The 20,402-nt window shown below is 48.5% G+C and overlaps 1 protein-coding gene and 1 non-coding gene across 2 annotated transcripts in view; one reads left to right on the top strand and one right to left on the bottom strand.

The window, feature by feature from the left end:
• LRRC27 (leucine rich repeat containing 27) overlaps positions 1 to 20,402 on the top strand; it is a 715,038-nt gene that overhangs the window by 346,879 nt on the left and 347,757 nt on the right. Inside the window, exon 5 of the mRNA XM_086922538.1 lies at positions 15,932 to 16,084. Within this exon, the coding sequence (XP_086778664.1) occupies positions 15,932 to 16,084 (153 nt within the window). The remainder of the gene's footprint in view (positions 1 to 15,931; positions 16,085 to 20,402) is intronic.
• Positions 19,176 to 19,282, bottom strand: LOC147711813 (U6 spliceosomal RNA). The gene has a single exon (XR_015296277.1). It is a non-coding gene; the product is annotated as a U6 spliceosomal RNA (small nuclear RNA).

Below are 20,402 nucleotides of genomic sequence, written 5' to 3'. Positions count from 1 at the left end.
TCGTGCTGGGGGTAGTGTTTTAGGGTTTAGGGTAGTCCAGTGGTGTTTGTGTAGTGAAGGGAGTCGTGCTGGGGGTAGTGTTTTAGAGTTTAGGGTAGTGCAGTGGTGTTTGGGTAGTGTAGGGGGTCGTGCTGGGGGTAGTGTTTTAGGGTTTAGGGTAGTGCAGTGGTGTTTGTGTAGTGTAGGGGGTCATGCTGGGGGTAGTGTTTTAGGGTTTAGGGCAGTGCAGTGGTGTTTGTGTACTGTAGGGGGTTGTGCTGGGTTCTAGTGTTTTAGGGTTTAGGGTTGTGCAGTGGTGTTTGTGTAGTGTAGGGGGTCATGCTGGGGGTAGTGTTTTAGGGTTTAAGGTAGTGCAGTGGTGTATGGGTAGTATAGAGGGTCGCTCTGGGGTAGTGTTTTAGTGTTTAGGGTAGTGCAGTGGTGTATGGGTAATGTAGGGGGTCTTGCTGGGGTAGTGTTTTAGGGTTTAGGGTAGTGCAGTGGTGCTTGAGTAGTGTAAGGGGTTGTGCTGGCGGTAGTGTTTTAGGGTTTAGGGTAGTGCAGTGGTGTTTGTGTAGTGTAGGGAGTAGTGCTGGGGGTAGTGTTTTAGGGTTTAGGGTAGTGCAGTGGTGTTTGGGCAGTGTAGGGGTTAATGCTGGGGTAGTGTTTTAGGGTTTAGGGTATGGCGGTGGTGTTTGGGTAGTGTAGGGGGTCATGCTGGAGGTAGATTTAGGGCTTAGGGTAGTGCAGTGGTGTTGGGGTTGTGAGGGGGTCATGCTGGGGTAGTGTTTTAGTGTTTAGAGTAGTGCAGTGTGTTTGTATAGTGTAGGGGGGTATAGGGTAGTGCAGTGGTGTTTGTGTAGTGTAGGGGCACATACTGTGGGTAGTGTTTTAGTGTTTAGGGTAGTGTAGTGGTGTGTGTGTAGTGTAGGAGGTAGTGTTTTAGGGTTTAGGGTAGTTCAGTGGTGTTTGTGTAGTGTAGGGGGTCACGCTCTGGGTAGTGTTTTAGGATATAGGGTAGTGCATTCATGTTTGTGTAGTGTAGGGGACGTGCTTTAGGGTATAGGGTAGTGCAGTAGTGTTTGTGTAGTGTGGGAGGTCATGCTGGGGGTAGATTTAGGGTTTAGGGTAGTCCAGTGGTGTTTGTGTAGTGTAGGGAGTCGTGCTGGGGGTAGTGTTTTAGGGTTTAGGGTAGTGCAGTGGTGTTTGCGTAGTGTAGGGGGTCATGCTGGGGGTAGTGTTTTAGGGTTTAGTGTAGTGCAGTGGTGTTTGTGTAGTGTAGGGGGTCATGCTGGGGGTATGTTTTAGGGTAGTGCAGTGGTGTTTGGGTAGTGTAGGGGGTAGTGTTTTGGGTTTACAGTAGTGCAGTGGTCTTTGTGTGGTGTTGGGGTCATGCTGGGGGTAGTGTTTAGGGTAGTGCAGTGGTGTTTGTGTAGTGTAGGGGGTAGTGTTTTAGGGTTTAGGGTAGTGCAGTGGTGTTTGTGTACTGTAAGGGGTTGTGCTGGGTTCTAGTGTGTTAGGGTTTAGGGTAGTGCAGTGGTGTTTGTGTAGTGTAGGGGTCATGCTGGGGCTAGATTTAGGGTGTAGGGTAGGGGTCGTGTTTTAGGGTTTAAGGTCGTGCTGTGGTTTTTGGGTAGTGTAGGGGGTCGTGCTGGGGGTAGTGTTTTGGGGTTTAAGGAAGTGCTGTTGTGTTTGGGCAGTGAAGGGAGTCGTGCTGGGGTGGTGTTTTAGGGTAGTTTAGTTGTGTTCAGGTAGTCAAGGGGGTCGTGCTGGGGGTAGTGTTTTAGGGTTTAGGGTAGTGCAGTGGTGTTTGTGTAGTGTAGGGGGTCATGCTGGTGCTAGATTTAGGGTTTAGGGTAGTGCAGTGGTGTTTGTGTAGTGTAGGGGGTCATGCTGGGGGTAGTGTTTTAGGGTTTAAGGCAGTGCAGTGGTGTTTGTGTAGTGTAGGGGGTTGTGCTGGGGTAAATTTAGGGTTTAGGGTAGTGCAGTGGTGTTTGGGTAGTGGAGGGGGTAGTGTTTTAGGGTAGTGCACCCAACCAGACTCAATATCCATGGACAAAGGGGATCCTGACTCTTTTGAACGTTCCGTCAATTGAATAATTTGGGTCAAGGGCCCTACCACGTCCAAGACCTATCAATTCCTTTCTTGGGATCCCTCATATACTTGGAGAAAAAGGTACATAGTTTCTCATCAATTTCAGGCGTGTGTGCCACCTTCCCCTTCAGTGAGGGCCTGGGGCATGCTCCCCTCATCCTATTCCTGACCTCCCTTTCAAGGGTTGATGGATTTTTCCCACCACATACTCTGCCACTTTGGCTTCAGGGGTCCACTCTGCCGACCTAGGATGGTAAATTTGGATAGGCTCGAATATGTCCGAGTGGACCCCGTCCCCAACCGGGTACTGAAAGGAGTGGGATTCTGGATGCCAGGGACGCCCGGGTCCTTATCCTCATCGGAGGAGAAATCGTTCTCCGATACACCCTCTCCTTCTAAGGGAAACCCGCCCTCGGGGTCTACAGCAGTGGTGACAGCGCCGCAATTTTTGCTGGGCGCCTCCTCCTCCCGGCAGGGTGCATGTTTTAGCGTTTGCGCACTCTTGAGGAAGGTCTCCGTAAGTTTATCAAATCCTTCCAAGTGCCCTTGTTATGCTTAACGGCCCTTTTATTCCCCTTTTATTCCCCATCTGGGGGATACTGGGACCCGCCACCACCAGATCTGGGTCACTGAACACCCCTGGGATGCTTTTCGCCAGCTTATCAACCTGTTCCCTAAGAGGAGCCAGCATCCTAGAAATAGCCAGAGAGAGGGCTTGGTCCACTCCTGGAGGGAGAAGTTGGGGGCCATTCCTCTTCCACTTCCTGGTAGGTGGAGTAAAAATGGTCTTCTGGAGAAGACATGATAGCAGAGGGTGTGAGCACAGAACTAATGCCCTTAAAATCCTTAAAGCAGCCCCCTCGCAGGTGCTCCAACAGCTGGGTTTTCCCCGCAGCTGTTATAAGAATAGACTGAGGCACAATACCAATTACCACCACTTAATCTCCCCGTTCCTATCAAAATAAATTAATGTGGCCTTGTGTAATATAACTAATGCTCACATAAACCGCTCCAGTACTTTTGAGTGGAATACGCATGACAAAAAACTGCAAAATACGAGTAAACATTAGCAAAGCCATTAGTTTTTCCCCCCTCCAAAATCGATTGGTTTTGTCAATGTTTTTTTAGACATGTCACACTGCACCACTAGCTCTTGTGTTTCAGTATGTCTTTAAGTTTTTTTTTTTTAAAAGCACCATGATGCGGCCATTGTTGTCAGTGTCATTCCTCTTTTTTTTTAAACTTTAAGTTGTACAGCAGTCAGCGTGGCTGTGCAACATGTCTTAAAACATTTTACAAAACTAATAGATTTCTTTATTTTTATTTACAACTAAAATAGCAGAGGCTTCTCTCTTGCTGTGAGGGAGCAGGGATCTGTGTCTGAGGCACCAGCGTGAGGTGCAAGTTAGCAGTTAGCAACAGGAGGGAGGCACAACAAACCGCTTACTAAGCGAAGAACTTACACCAAAATAAAAAAAAAGTTTAAAATATTCAAGAGCAATATTTAAATTTGTTAGAAGCACAGCTGCACAAATCACATGCAGTCGGCAAACACGCTTGCTCTCAAAGAATTAAGTGGGTCGAACAAAGCGGATGAAAAGTTATAAAGGAGTGCTTGGGCCACGCTCTGCTGATAAGAAAAACACGCAAAGAACAGGAAATAGCATGCTACAACCGCCAGAGACCGAGGAAAACAAATTGAAAAGTAAGGGTGGACTGTAAACCCCTTTTAAGATGTATATTGATTATATGACATTTCACAAGCACAGCGCAAGTGCTGAGCAGGCAACACCTAAATAAAAGGCTGTACCACCAATCTAGAAAGTGTAAAGTCATGCATGTGTCAGAAGCAGTGAAAAATATTGGTGGCAGAACCGGACAAAGGTAAATAGATGATCAAGAGTAAGTGCTGTTGCTATAGGGGTCAATTCAATTGTTGTGGCATGAGGCCCCGCCTCAGAACTAACAGTTCTCCTCATTTAGAGGTGGGAAAGGGTTAGATTTCTTAGGGTTCCTCCTCAGCTGGCATTCACCTCTGGGTCCCAGTAGCAAAAGCATAGGTCTGCAAGGCAAGGCAGTTCAAAGCAGGAACATTATGACATTCCCCTAGTGTACAGGGAGAAAACTAGTCACATCCGGGACATTTTTATTTTGTTCTGCAGAATTAAACCTGCGCTTTGGGGGTTTTATTCTGCAGAACAAAAATGAATGCAGAGCTAGCCCCACGAGCATTCACAGAGATCACTGCCAGGAAGGAAAAGATCTCTCATTATTGTAGGTAGGGGCACTGGTCTCTGCCTGTCTGTAGGGCTTCCCACCAAACTCAGAATTTACCCATATGTTTTTGGCACAAGCTTGGTTTGCGAAACACAAACTTGGTAAGAGCCGCACCTAGTGTTTGTTAGTTACAGAATAGCACCAACAAGAACACACCTTCCTGCAAACCCTTAGCCCTTAATAGGAGAGAAAAAACAAGAAATGTTGAGAAGAGAAATGGTACCCGTTGGAAGACTAAACTTGTGCATGGGTGTTGTGTCCAATCAAGGTAGAACACTCTGGGTATGTGTAGAATAAAAAGTACAGAGTGATCACCACTAAGAATGAGGATACTCAGAAAGTTGTATACAAGGTTGTTTGCCAGGTACCCGTGTTACCTCTTAATCACACTCCTTTAATTCCCTCCCCTACCCTACGATGCTCCTTTTTAATGTTTTACTTATTTTCTGTCTTTTATTCCAAGATGTTCTTTCTGAAGACACTGCTCCTTCCCGCTTTACTTCCTCCTATAACACTTTTCAACACTCTCACCCTTTCTTATGTTTACTTTCGTCGAAGGCCTCCTTCACCCATTCCTCTTTTAAGGAGGTCTTATAACTTAGTTCTTGTTTACTGGAACAAGGAGCTTAATTGTTGTCTGCAAACAGTATGTGCAAATTAGACTTTACCTAACCACTCCCAAAGTTATATTTCTCCAGAAAATGTGGGTTCCAATACCTCACTTCAATGGATATTTTCATTCTTGCTCTAGAGATTTGGTTCTTCTGTGGAATGTTAATTTGTCATTAGCCTCTCTGATGTGTAAACCATGTGAATCTTTGGCTTTGTGGCAACAACCAGTGTCAGAAAAGCAGCGTGTTTCTTGGTCATTTTACAAAGGAGCCTACTGTGTCTTTCCGAAGGACATGGTCGTACTTTAGATGTTTCCTTCCTGAAAGTAATTTGAGATTTCCAGATAAATCCGAGGGTTTTCGTGATGTTTTCCAGCTTTTAATGATGCTTCATTGGCTGAGCAAATGTTACACAATCTTGACAATACTCAACTTCAAATGAATAGCTCCTGCCAATTTTTGAATGTCTGATCGTAACTAACGCTTTACTCCCTTAGACAATAAAGCTGCAGACGCCATTATTGCGAAGCTAATAGATTCTTATATCTTAAAATACTAATGACAGACAATAATCCTGGTTTTCTAACTAAGATCATCATGACATTAGAGGTGATTCGGCTCCTCTGATGCCACATTCTAATCTCACCAGTGCATGGGCAGCATAAATAACATTCCAAAAGCAATTGCAAGGCAACAACATGGGCTTATCAGCATGCTTCCATTTCTGGACATATGAAGCCTAAATTTCTTTCTACACTGAAAAACCATTTATTAAGATTGAAACATCATGGCGTCCTCATTGTCAGTGCAAGGAGTGCCTCAGCGATCAGAACTTTGCGGTGCCGGGAGATGCGGACCAGTTGTTGTTGGCACGAAAAGCTCCAGGGTCTGTATCCGTGATGGTCTTGACAGCAGTTGGATGCGATTTCCATGTTGGCCTCAGTGAAGTCCATTTGTGAGGAGACTGGGTACAATTCTTTTTGTCGCAGAGAGCTCAGAACCGCTGATTCTTTACCTAGAGTCCAGTTCTTGTAGACCTAAGGTTGGAGAAGTACACTTTAACATCAGCCAAGGGTCCAGGACCTGGGGGGCACTGTTGGGTTTTAGGACCACCTTGAGGAGAGGACAGCAGCAGAGTCCAGTCAGGTCCAATAGGTATTGGTCAGCTGGGCAGTTGCAGAGAAAAGCCTCTGGAAGCTTGTTGTGTCCCTGTAGCTCAAACAGGAGGTCAGCCAACTAACCTTTGGAGTCACTCCTGGGGTCCTAGGTTCAAGATAAGCAGGCATGCATGTCCTACTTTTTGAATGCCATGCATTTGCCCTATGAGCCTTCAGGGCCTAACAAAGATCAGGAAGGAGGTATTTGCACAGCTGTATGTGATCCGTGGTTTAAACAGGTAACGATGTGTAGCGTGCAGCCAGGGATGAACGCTGTCTGCGCCGGTCAGCGTATGTTCAAAGACTACTACAAAGCCACCCCTGATGAGAGGTAGACTCCCCAGTGCACAGCTTCAAAATGACACAAGGTCTAAAGTTTTGAAACACCCTTCATGTAAAGTTCAATCCACAAGATTCAATGATGCTTCATCTTTTAATGAATATACATTATGCTCCATGTATGCTTCATCATATTCCAAATATTGGTACTGTATATCATCCACAACATAAGTTCTCAATATTCACTGATCCCAATGCATTTCGGGCTAAACCTTAGCCCTTCCTCAGGGGATAGCTCTACAAACAAAGGAAATGCCATCATCAGGTAATGCAGGTATGAAATGAATCATACTACAAATGTGTAAGTACTGAATAATCCCACTGTGTAAACAAACGAACTAAACACATAGCGTGAAAGAACCCAACTGACCAAAAAGTGTGTATCACCAAAAATAAAAATAATAGAAAGCCAGAACACTGAACATGTAAAAGTCGCTACATAAATCACCATTCTAGAAACTCCAAAAGGAGCCGTCTAAAGTCCAAACTTCCTCTGCACAGTATAACCCAAAAACGTGTGCAGCGCGTGTAAATAAAAGCGTGATGTTCAAACAGAAACGGAGCTGAAATACACCTCGGTGCAATTAGCGCGCGTTTAGTAAATAAAGTATAAACGTCTGTTAAACCACAGTCCCCACCAGGAGGTACTTACAGCGGAACGCCGTCAGCGTCAGACCACATTGAGTATCAGGTTCACGAATGTGGGCGCGCGAGTGTGCTACAGTTCAAACAACGTTCATAAACATAAAGGATGGACAATAGGGCGTCCCGAATGGGCGCCATCTTAAAGTGGTAAACGCACACCCAGGAGAATGAATGTGCCTACAAGTGTAACCAAACATTAAGTGAGGGAATCCCGGTCAAAGCAGATAAAGAGGTACAATGATAACATACACAAAACATAAAACATTAAATTAAAAAATGGGACTCCAGGATTAAGGCAGATAAAGAGATAAACTAACAACAAACAGATAAAGGATAAGTAACACAGGGGAAATTTCACAGATAACACAGAAACTCCATGCGATCATTGAGCCCGTGCGGCTGCATGGTCGCCATATACCGGATCCAAAAGTTCTCCCTTTTCAATAAAGTTTTTTTGTTATCATGGGTCAATGGTATTTGTTCTAGGACTTGATATTTCAACTGGGCAACTGTATGATTGTGGTCCAAAAAATGTGCTGCGACAGTGGATTTCAGGTTGCCAGTCCTGATGTTACTCTTGTGTTCCAACAAGCGTGTCCTGATTTTCCGTTCTGTGTGTCCAATATAGCATTTGCCACATGGACACTTGAGTAGATAGATGACATTAGCAGAGTTGCACGTGGCGTTAACACGTAATTTGATAGGGTGACCCTTCATGGGGTGATTTACAATATTCCCAGGAATACAATTGTGGCAATTGCTGCAGTTATAACAAGGGCGTAGGCCCTTGTAATTCTCTGGTGAACATTCAGATTTGGGTTTGCATAGTATCTCCTTTAAGTTTCTTCCCCTGGTGTATGCAAACAAAGGTTGTTGTGAGAAGGCTCCCTGAAAATCCGGTTCCAAGCTTAATAACGTCCAATGTTTAGAGATGATGTTCTTGAATCGTTTGCTCAACACTGTATACTTGGAAACTACAACCATTCTAGTATTTTCAGTTTTGGTGCGAGTCTTTAATAGTTCATCACGAGTCATGTTCCCACACCGGGTAACGGCCTTTTGGGATCAGTGAATATTGAGAACTTATGTTGTGGATGATATACAGTACCAATATTTGGAATATGATGAAGCATACATGGAGCATAATGTATATTCATTAAAAGATGAAGCATCATTGAATCTTGTGGATTGAACTTTACATGAAGGGTGTTTCAAAACTTTAGACCTTGTGTCATTTTGAAGCTGTGCACTGGGGAGTCTACCTCTCATCAGGGGTGGCTTTGTAGTAGTCCTTCAGGGCCTAACTCAGGGATGACTTATAAGTATTAAGAAAATTATTCAGGCCTGGCAAAACATTTATTTTGCGAGGTCAGAATGACAGTTAAAAAAAAGGCTGCAATGGCTGCCCGAGATATGTTTTACTGTGCTTCTTTAGTGGGCGGCACAATGAGTGCTGCATCCCACTAGTAGCATTTAATTTACAGGCCGTGGGTAAATTTAGTACCAAACTGGGGACTTATTAAGTAAAATAAATGTACCAATCAGATGTATACCAATTTTACCATGTTTGGAAGGGAGAACACAAGCAGTTTACCACTGATTAGCCGGAGGAAAGTGCACTGAGTCCTAAAGCTAACAAAAATGGGTTAAGCAAAAATAGATTAGTAAAGGCAAAAATATGGCAGAATACGACTCAAAAGATGGCAATTTCCAGCAGTAATCCAGGTGTGTAAAATGGAGTTCTGATAGATACATCTGCCAGTGGATTCCTCACCTTGTGAATATCCCCTGCGCAGCAGCCAGTTGGAAACTTTTGTAGCTCTCCACGCCGGCGAGGTCATGGGCGACGGCACAGAGGGTACGACTCCGCTTGCAACCCCGCTGACTTAACTGGATCCATAATAGGGCCTCGTCGGCGTGATGAAGTCAGTTCCCTTTTTTCTGCGCCCTCAACGCCAACGGTTTCTTGGGACTCTCCGTAGTAACATTGTTATTATAGTTGTTCTTGTCTGTTCTTCTCGTTTCCTTTCGAAGATGTCTGGGAGAAAATCTGGTTTCAAGCCCTGCAGGGAGTGCGGTATGCAGATGTCCATCACTGACCCGCACGAGGATTTCGTATGGTGCTTGTCTTCCGATCACGACGTTGATGGATGTGCGTGTTGCAGGAAGATGACCTCTAAGGCATTGAAGGAAAGGGAGGCGAAGTTGTTTATAGTCAAGATGAAGAAGAATAAGAAGGCGAGTAAAAGAAGATAGAGGTCGAGGTCTCGTTCTGAATCCGGATCGGGTTCGAGGTCGGCGTCAGGACATTCGAAGTCGAAGAAGCATAAGAGAAAGAAGCACTCTTCGAGGCGTCACTCTGATAAGGAACCGGCGCCGAAGTCGTCTTCTCCTCGACGTCACAGAGGTGAGGTCGATCCTTCTAATTCAAATCCGGACTCGCCAGAGAAGGAAGTGGCTCCTGAAGTCGAGGTCACTCGATCACCAATGCCGGCTCCTTCGGATTCGGTCCATTCTTCGGATCCGGGTGAAGCCGAGCCAGAGCAAGAAGATCAGGAGCAGCCTGAAGAGGTTCCTTCGTCGGCGGGCCCGACTCCAGGTACACCGGCTTCAGAGGCGGCGCCGGGAAATTATCCTCCTTTCCCGGCTCCAGGTCAAGACCCATCACACTATCTTAACGCTATGTATGGTGTGTTCGTAAGGGCCATGTACCCCTCTGGCGCGCCTGCGGGCCCCATGGGTCCTTTTGCCTACAATTTGGGTGTTCCTCAGGCATATGCCCAAGCTCCATTTATGCCCTTTCTTCCAGCGATGCCGTCCTGGAATTTTTCATACCGAGAATCTCCGACGCCGTACCGAGAATCTCCAGCGCCGTCTGTTCGCCCTCGTTCAGCGCAAGCGGCGCTGTCGGATCTGCGTTCGACGCCGGTCCCGAATCCGATGGAGTCGGTTGTGGATCCATCGACTCCAGTCCCGAGGATCCGCTCCAGGAAGGAGGCCCAAAAAGCTGTGGAAGAGGCACGCTATCGGCAGGAAATGGAGGAAGGTGAACTTCCTGATTCTGAGGACTATTTCGCAGAATTAAAAGATACAAGTGGTCTTGATGTTTCCCCTGAGTGGGATTTTTCTCCAGGATCAGATGCTCCTTCGAAGGAGGTAGCCCCGTATAATAAAGTTGTGAGAAAGGCTGCTGAATAATTGGACATTAATATTCCTTCAACAGAGTTTAAGTCCAATTTATTGACTGAGGTGTTGCATTCTCCATCCTCTGTGACTGAACCCTTGTTACCATTTAATGAGGCAATTCTGGAGCCAGTGTTGGAGGTTTGGAAGAAGCCTTTGTCTGCACCTGCATTCTCCAGGACTGTGGCACAGAGATATAGGGTGGCACCTGAGGATCCAGAGTTTTTGTCGGCTCATCCTTCGCCTGAGAGCCTTGTAGTTCAGGCGGCTTGCTCGAAGAAGCCTTCAGGGGCTTTCCCTCAGGTTTCAGCAGACAGGGAGTCTAAACGGATTGACCAGTTTGCTAAGAAGGTGTTTTCATCCGCGAGCTTGATGGGAAGGTATATCCATGCCCTGATGGATTCCTCTAAACAGTTGCTCCCAAAACTGTCTGATGAAGACAGGAAGAACTTTCAGGAGATTTTGGATGATACCCAAGCTGCTGCGCACCAGGTCATTCAAAGTGGCCTGGATACGGCTGACTCAGTGGCTAGAATTATGGGCTCTGCAGTGGCTACGAGAAGGGGAGCTTTGTTGAAGTCTTCAGACTTTTCTCAGGATGTGCAGGCTACTTTGTTGAACTTACCATTTGATGGTACAGGTCTGTTTGGTAAGAAGGCTGATGCCGCACTTGAAAGATTTAAGGATAGTAAGGCCACGGCGAGATCACTTGGCTTACAGACTCAATCCAGAGGTTCCTTTCGTAGATACAGAGGATTTGGGAAGTCATCCTTTCACTCGCAAGGGCAGCCTCGTCAGCAGCAGCAGCAGCAACAAAATATGCCGTATAAATCTTATAGAGGAAGAAGCAGAGGTCGTCCACAAGGTCGTCAACCCTCCTCCTCCTCTTCCTCTACCTCTCCCCCTATCACCGCAGCAAAGCAGCCCTAGAATCCCCATTTCCAGTTATGTTGGTCCTGTGGGGGGTCGGCTTACCCATGTTCTGCGGGATCGGGAATCGGTCACTACAGACCAATGGGTTCTCAATCTTGTGGCAAATGGGTATGCTCTTCCCTTCAGGGAATTCCCTTCAAATTACCCTCCTTGTCAAGGGGCTTGCTCAGAGGAACATCTCCGTCTCCTACAGGAGGAAGTTCTGACCTTGTTAAAGAAAGGCGCGATAGAGGTGGTTCCAGAGCACGAAAGGGGTCAGGGATGCTACTCCCGGTATTTCCTGATTCCCAAGAAGGATGGCAGGCTTCGCCCAATCCTGGATCTCAGGATCTTGAATCTTTATCTGAAACAAGAAAAGTTCAAGATGCTTACCCTTGCGTAGGTTCTTCAGGCGCTGCTGGAAGAAGACTGGATGGTGTCGCTCGACTTGCAGGACGCGTATTTTCATATCAAGTATCTACGGTTCACGGTGGGGTCGCAACATTATCAGTTTGCAGTCCTTCCGTTTGGAATTACTACTGCACCTCGAGTTTTTACCAAGGTGATGGCAGTGGTGGCAGCCCATCTCAGGAGGGTGGGGATTCCTGTATTCCCCTATCTGGACGACTGGCTGATCAAAGCAGAGTCCCCAGAGAAGGTGCTCCATCATCTGCAAGAGACAACTCAGTTGTTGTACAGGTTGGGTTTTTCAATAAATGTACCCAAGTCTCACCTGGTGCCCTCACAGCGCAACCTGTTTATAGGGGCGGTACTGGACACTACTGTTTGTCGAGCATTCCCTCCACCTCAAAGGATTCTCGACCTTCAGGAAATTCTTCCTTTATTTTACAATGGAGCGGTCGTTCCAGTCCTGAAGGTCCTTCGCCAGCTCGGTCTGTTTGCTTCCTGCATTCTGCTGGTCAACCATGCACGCTGGCACATGAGGGCGTTCCAGTGGTGTCTCCGCAGGCAGTGGTATCAGCACAACGGAGATCTCAGGGAGTCTGTGAGGATCTCCAGAGACACTGCAGCGGATCTGTCTTGGTGGAGCGTGGAGGGCAATCTGTCTCAAGGAAAGCCCTTTCATCTGCCTCCATCGGTTGCCACAGTGATAACGGACACCTCCACTCTAGGGTGGGGTGCGCATCTGGGGGATCTGGAGATCAAGGGTCTTTAGTCTCCAGAGGAAAGGTTGCTTCATATCAACCTTCTGGAATTGAGGGCGATTCGTTTGGCACTCAAGGCCTTCCTCCCTTCCCTTCATGGTCAGTTAGTTCAGGTCCTGACGGACAATACAACCGTGATGTGGTATGTCAACAAGCAGGGAGGAGTGGGGTTGCATCTTCTCTGCAGAGAAGCTCTGCGTCTCTGGTCCTTGGTTCAGGACCACCAGATTTGTCTAATGGCAAATCATCTGGCCGGAGTTCTGAACATTCGCGCAGACAGTCTCAGTCGGCAGTTCTCAGCCGACCACGAGTGGAGGCTTCACCCAGAGGTGGTTCGTCACGTCTCCCGGACGTGGGGAACTCCTCAGGTGGACCTGTTTGCCACTCACGAGAACGCTCACTGCCTGTCATTCTGCAGTCTCCAGTATCCGTCGCAGGGAGCTTTGGGGGATGCGTTTTAGTTGAGTTGGAGCTCGAAACTCCTTTACGTGTTTCCTCCCATACCCTTGATTCCTCGGGTACTGAGGAAGATTCGTCAAGACCGGGCCCAAGTTATTTTGGTCGCCCCCGATTGGCCAAGAAGGCTGTGGTACACAGATCTTCTCCACCTCTCCTCGTGCCCGCCGCTCCGTCTCCCTCTCAGGGCACATCTCCTAGCTCAGATGCAGGGGCAGGTTCTACACCCCCACCTCCAGACCTTACATCTTCATGCCTGGAGATTGAGCGGGGCAACCTGAATTTTTTTTCTCTCCCGCCTGATGTGGTGGACGTAATTCTTTCGGCCAGACGTCTTTCCGCCAAGTCAATTTATTCCTATAGGTGGTCCAAATTTGTTTCCTGGTGTGGAGAGAAATCTATTGACCCCTTGAGAGCTCGATTGTCCAAGATACTTCAGTTTGCTCTTTCTTTAGCCCAGCAGGGTTTTGCTGTGGCCACTGTGAAAGGTTATTTATCGGCCTTGTCGGCATTCCTTTGTTTGCCGGACCAGCCATCTTTATTTAAGTCACCTATTGTGTTACGTTTTATAAAAGGTCTTACCAACAAATTCCCTCCAACTCCATTTATTGTGCCTCAATGGGACTTGAATCTTGTCTTAACCTATTTGATGGGTTCACCTTTTGAACCTTTGCACAAGTGTCCCATGAGACTTCTGTCTTTTAAGACTGTTTTTTCTTGTAGCAATTACCTCGGCAAGGAGGGTAAGTGAGCTTCAAGCTCTTAGTTCAAAACCCCCATTCCTGACCATTCATTCTGAGAGAATGGTACTTAGAACCAGGGCTGCTTTTCTGCCTAAGGTGGTAACTCCCTTCCATCTGGGGCAATCCTATACCCTCCCTACCTTTTATCCTCCCCCTCACCCTTCTAAGAAGTAGCGGCTTCACCGCCTAGACCCTAAGAGGGCGGTGAGTTTCTACCTCGATAGGACTAAAGACTATCGTGTGGACAACCAACTTTTTGCTGGATTTGCTGGCTGTAAGAAAGGAAAAGCGGTGCACAAGTGCACGCTGTCGAGATGGATTATCCTGTGTATAAAGATCTGCTACGCCCTGGCTGGTAAGGAACCTCCAGAGGGTATAAGGGCTCATTCTACTAGAGCAAAGGCTTCAACATCTGCTTTGGCTGGAGGTGTGCCTGTAGAGGATATTTGTAGAGCCGCAACTTGGCCTCACTCCACACTTTTGCAAAGCATTACTGCTTGGATTCCGAGGTGAGGAGGGACGGCCACTTTGCGCGCTCTGTCCTCCAGGATTTCTTGGTATCGTAGAGTAGACACCCTCCTCCGGGAGTGGGGACTGCTGTGGGATTCTATTCACAAGGTGAGGAATCCACTGGCAGATGTATCTATCAGAAGAACAAGTTACTTATCTTCGGTAACGCTTTTTCTGGTACATACAGTATCTGCCTGTGGATTCCTCACTGACCCACCCGCTTCCCCTTTGTCCACTCTTCTATTCCTGCTAAGTGTATATTTGAAGGAATTTTTTAATGGATGTATTTATATGTTCATGCATATTGCATTGATTTCACACTGTGTGTGTCGTTTTGAATACTGTGTACTATGTATACTATTACTGTTTATGTTGGCCCGTCCGTGTCCGTCGGGGGCACGGAAAAAAAGGGCGAAACTGACGTCATCACGCTGACGAGGCCCTATTATGGATCCAGTGACATCAGCGGGGCCGCAAGCGGAGTCGTACCCTCTGTGACGTTGTCCATGACCTCGCCGGCGTGGAGAGCTACAAAAGTTTCCGATTGGCTCCTGCGCAGGGGATATTCACAAGGTGAGGAATTCACAGGCAGATACTGTATCTACCAGAAAAAGCGTTACCGAAGGTAAGTAACTTGTTCTTCACAAACAAAATTTGGGGATTCTAGCTGAAGTCGGTGTACATGTTCAGGATTATTCACATGGGGATTTAGAAAGCTAAAACATCAAGAGGGATTGTGGAAATGGGACCCAGGTATGATAAGTAAAATGACAGAGCCTGCTATGCTGTTCAAATAGTGTGTTATCCTTTAATGGCCCTAACACTTGTCGAGAAGCACAGTTTGTGGCAACCATTATGGTGCCACTTATAAGTATATGAGGAGAGTGTTTGCTAGCATGGGTTTTCTAATAGGATTCCAGGTTATTTAAATTGGTGCTTTCAGCTAGCATACCAGCAGGTGCAGAGTGTTCAGAGTGGCACCTCTGGAAGGCGTTCAGTGTCAGCTGATGCCAAGATAATGGAGCTCAATCATTCAATAGCACCCACTGCAGACCAGATCCCCTGCCTTCGACACCCCAGAAGTCGTCTTGTTCTAGTTCTTAGATGCACCACGTGCTGTGTACTGCAGGTTTCCACTTCAGTAATGTTCTATAACCCTCAAAAAATTTTATGTTCGAGAACCAAACCATTCAGTATTAGTCAACTGTAACTCATTGTATTTGAATATTACCACACATTGTTAAATGACACCATGTCCTGTAATGTGCTAGGACTGTTCTCTACAAAAATCAGTATGAAATGTTTGGCACTACCAGGCATTTGCCATTAGTCTCTTTAATCAATAGTAGTATAGGACGAAAGAGGTAAGGCCGCCCCCGCTCAAACAACTGTAAACAAAACACGCCTTACCTACTGTTACTACATCAAAAATTCATTGACCAACCGGGGTACCGGCAATCATACATTGGACCCCTGTGTCAGCTGATCACGTGTCCTTCGATGCCTTGGTAAAACTTAAGCCCGTATTGCTGCGTCCCTCCGGCGCTTCCAACGGTGCCATTAGTCTGTCAAGAGCTAATTTAATCCTGAAATTAGCGTCCTACCCATTAGGCCTACGATACATAGCCAGTCATAGGCATACATCAGCCTGTTTTTGATAACTGTTATTTAATGTCATGTCTGCATGGAAGACGTAATCTCTTGTATACATTTGCAGCATTACAAATCTGTCAGCCTTCTGTAGATGTCAGATGTCTCTCTGTCTATTTATGTGTGTTCCATTATCCTATAGAGGTCAAATATTTCATCTAAAAAGCAACATAACCCTGTTTTAATTATAGTTGTGTGATTTTTGTAGGCAATGTAACTACCCTGAAAGCCTTGAATCTGAGGCATTGCCCTCTTGAGTTTCCACCACTTGAAATTGTGCAAAAAGGTCTTCAGCCAATCCTGTTGTTTCTTCAAGATGCAAGAGCCGGAAAGTGTGACCACGTGGAGCCAACTCTCCCTGGTATGTAAGAATTGTGTCAATAATGTAAAATGAGATCTAGATTGTAAGTGACCACGTTTATTTAAAAAGAATGCTAAATAGCACAGATGAGTTTTGATTGAACTGTGTTGTATCCTGTGTTCTTACAATGTATCCTCTCCACAGTTTCCCATTCCCTGCTGCTCAGCCAGTGTGTGTGTGATATGTTTGGAATGCTGATGAGTGCTTGGTTGGTAAGAATGTCAGTTGGAGACAATGGGCTGACCTGTGAGGATGCTGCACCTGGTGAGGCTATTTAGACGTAAACTGGCATATTCAGAGTTTCATCGCGTTAGGAAGGACTTGATGGTGAGGAGTGAACCAGCAGTGTAGATGCCCCTGTTACTTACCGGTAATCTTCATTACTCCGAGTATAGTCTTTCTCGCCACATGACTTACATAATGAGCTTCAGCTCCACACCAGAACCCTCCAAAGCACATACCAAAGCCAAGCGGCTTCATGGAAACTCGCAAGAAAACCAACAGACCAGAAGGGGATGCCCACGAAAGAGGGCAAACCAAACAGACCAGTACGAGTGGAATGACCACCCAGGAGAGAGGCAACCACGAGTAGGAGAACCGACCGAAGACATCGGGAAGGCCGAAAAACAAACCGGACCCCAGAGACACCAAGAGTCGCCAGGAAACCCGCCCCAACCGAAGGAAGGCAGAGAAAGGCACGGGACCGGACCGCACGGAGCCAAAATAAAGGCAACAGCAACCAGGGCCAGAACAGCAAAGAGTAGGCCAGATCAACACAACAGGGCAGCCCACCAGGCAGCACAAAGTGAGAGGGGAGCAAAAGAGGAACAGAGGGCATCCCCACCACAGCGACCCAACAAAAAACACCAGTGGAAAGAGACAACCAGTCCGCCCAAAACAGCAACACCGCAAGGGCGACCACAACCCGCGAGTGAGCCGAACCAGAAAAACAGGGAAGCGGCACCAGAGCCATCCAACAGACAGGCAAGAGCCGGAAGAATGGAAAAAGGGAGCCGAAAAGAAACAGAAGGGGAACAAACCCCCGTCACACAAAGGACCCCCTGGAAGGGACTGCAACTCCAAGGAGAGAACCCAGGCAGGCACCAGGGAAAACGAACCCAGGAAGGAGCCGGAAACGACACCGAAGAGACCCAGAGGAGAACCAACCGGGCAACGGCGAAAAAAAAAAACGAAAACCCACAGGCCCGCCCACGGCCAGAAGGGAGAAGAAGAGGCAGAAAGCAGCCAACCGGCCAGGGACTGAAACACCCTGCACAGGGATCAAGCAAACTGCCCAGGAATAAACCCAAGAAGGGAGGGAGTCGTTGAAGAGAGCACCCAGGCGGCCAAACAGACAGCCAGCCCACAACCAGGCCCAGCTCAGCGAGACAAAGAAGAACCGACAGGCATAGTAGCGCGGCAGCAACACACCAAAGGCGTGAAGAAAAGAGAGGGAAGGGCGAAGACGAGTCCAAGCCAAGACAAGAAACCCAGGGAGCCAACAGGACCCGGGACCCCAAAACCAGGGGAAAGAAACGAGGACACACCCACACCAGAAGCGCAGGGCCCCGCCAGGAAATCCCATAGCACCGCCAGAAACAAACGACAGCCAACAGGCAAAGGGACCCCAGGAAGCGCAAAGCCGGGAGCCCGGATGAGAAGGCCGAAGAGCCAAAACCGGAGACCCAAAGGAAGCAGACAGGACCAGACGGACCCAGGAGACTCCCGAACCAGGCACCAAAGAGGTCCGATCCATAAACCACCGAAGGAGAGCCGATGAGAACATGAGCACACAGGGCCAGAAAGGCCGGAGCCAAAAATGACCCAGGCAAGGACAGTACCAATGCACCAAAAGACAAAAAAGGGGCGAACCCCACACACACCCCGGAGCACGAGGCAGGGGACAAAACCATCACAGTGACCAACAAGTCCCAGTAAGGCAGGGGAAAAAACCCCGGAGAAGCCAAGGAGCGGCAAAAAGAAGCCCGAAGGGAAAAAAGACCACAGGGAAAACAACCGACCCAGCACAGACCGGGAACCCAAGCACGGCCAGAGGAAGGCACCACCAACACATGGGAAGGAGGAACCCAGCCCACCCCGGAGACAGAGCGGGAAGAGGCGGGGGAAAAAAGGAACCAAGGAAAGGCCAGACGCACCGAGACCAACAGGAAGGGGAGGATCCGCAAAGGACAGACATCGGTGAAAAAAGAAAAAACACCACCAGCCAACAAGACCCAAACCACGACCAGAGGCAGGCCCCACCAAGGCAGACAACCCCAACCGGAAAACCCACGAACAGGACCCGGAGAGAAAGGATCAGCAAAACCGTCAAAAACGACCCGCAACAAAAAGGAAGAACGCACGCCCCACCAGAGGCAGGCGCCAAACCCCGGTCCGACCCGGCAGGCAACACCCAAAGGAAGCAGAGCCACCAAAGGGCCATAGCCCCAGTGGCATCGAAAGCCCGGAAGAGAAGGACCGCAACAAAGACCCAACCCCCAGGGGGCAAGGAGAAGCACGGTGACAGCAGGAAGCCGACAGGAAAAGGGTGCAAGAGCCGCCCGCCGAGACAGGGAGCAGGAAAAGGAGGGAGTGGCAAAGCTGCGGACCCCGACAAGACAAGGAGAGCCCACCAGGCGCAGAAAAAAGACAGCAAGAAAACACTGACGCAGCCCAGAGACGGACGGACAGACCCCAACAGCAGGAAGCCCACATCAGACAAGCCGTAGCCTACAGCCCCCGGAAAACCCCGGAGGACGGCCAACAAGGAACCAACCGGGACCGAACCCACACAAAAACAACGGGGACAGGAGTCCACAGGACAAAAGGACCACAGGCCCAAAGCCCGGAAGGCAACACAGCAAATCACGAAGCAGAGGCCCCACAACCCAACGCCACAGGCATCGAATAACAAGTAATCCAATGCACCACACATGGATACAACTACAACAAGGGCAGGAACCGAACCCCGGCCAGACATTGGCGGGCACCACCAAAGGCACAAGACCTACCACCGAGCCATAGCACCATGGCCCCAAGCCAAACCAAGGAACCCTGCGAAAAAGCAGAGAGAGCAACCCAATGGGAGATGCCAAACATGGAACGCCACACGAACATGCGTGTCAACCATGCGCAGGGGCCATGCCAAACCTCACGGGATAGTACCAACACCAGTATATGCGCCGCTGAAGCGTGCACTGAGGAGACACAGAACGCACAACAAACATGCGTGTGAACCACTGGCAAAAAGGCAACCCCAGAGCCCCGAGGAGGCAGCCGAAGCGAACACGGCCCATGAGCACCCGCCGAGCATGTGAACCACACACGAGGAAGAGGGCGTAAGGGGAGCCCGGCGAGCAACGGAGCAGGAGGAGGAGAAACCACCGCCAAGGCCCATGGAGAAAAAGACATAAGCCAAAAGCCAACCTGGAGACCACAGAAGCAGCCCGAGAAGAAAGAACAGGAGCAACAGCCCCCGGAATCCCCAAAGGCCACACCAAGCAGGACCAGGAACAACTGCGGAGGGCACAAAAATGTCCAAAAAAACACAGTCCAATAATAGGAACAGAGAACCACCAGGTCGACAGCACCAGGTAAACCCAGGAGGAGACCCACCCAGGCACCAGCCCCGACCATGCCCAACAATAGAAAACAGACCAGAAGAGGAGGCCAAAGATGAACCCTGGGCCATAAGCGCCGGCGCCACCAAAGGCAAACCACTCGAAGAGCCAAAGCCCCATCCAAGAGTGAGGCACTGCCACAGAAAACCAGCGCAGGAGCCGGGAATGGAAACAGACACTCAGCGACTGCAAAACGTGCAACTTAAGAATAAAAAAAATAAATAAAAAAACAACGTCCGAAAATCAACGGACACAGCATAAGCGGGACTCGAGCCCAGGCCTGTGAGAGCAGACGCCACCAAAGGGAAAACACTACCCAATGAGCCACAGTACCCGTGAGACCCGAGAGCGTTGACAGAACACCCCACCATGACACACAGGCCAAGCCACCGAAAAGGTGGACAGAAGAGCGGGGCACCGTTACAGCAACGAGCGAAGGGAACACCAGTGTAAATTCCAAAAGAAAACACAAGAGAGATCCACCCAAAAAAATGCGAATACTATCCTATACGCATTCCGTCCAATACATGAATGTCAAGCCAGGGACCGAACCAGGGACCATCAGCACTGCAGACCAACGCCCTCCCAACTGAGCTATCACGACCCGCCTGCCGCACCACTGAGCGAAGCCAGGTAACCGGACCCGCCCACATTCGGAGCCCCGGGGGAGGAGCAGAACGCCACAGCCACCCAGGCCG

The sequence above is a fragment of the Lissotriton vulgaris genome, chromosome 5 (genome assembly GCF_964263255.1).
Source record: "Lissotriton vulgaris chromosome 5, aLisVul1.2, whole genome shotgun sequence".
NCBI lineage: Eukaryota > Metazoa > Chordata > Amphibia > Caudata > Salamandridae > Lissotriton > Lissotriton vulgaris.
The sequence above is the reverse complement of the archived record's forward strand: the minus strand, read 5'-3'. Positions and strand labels throughout refer to the sequence as shown.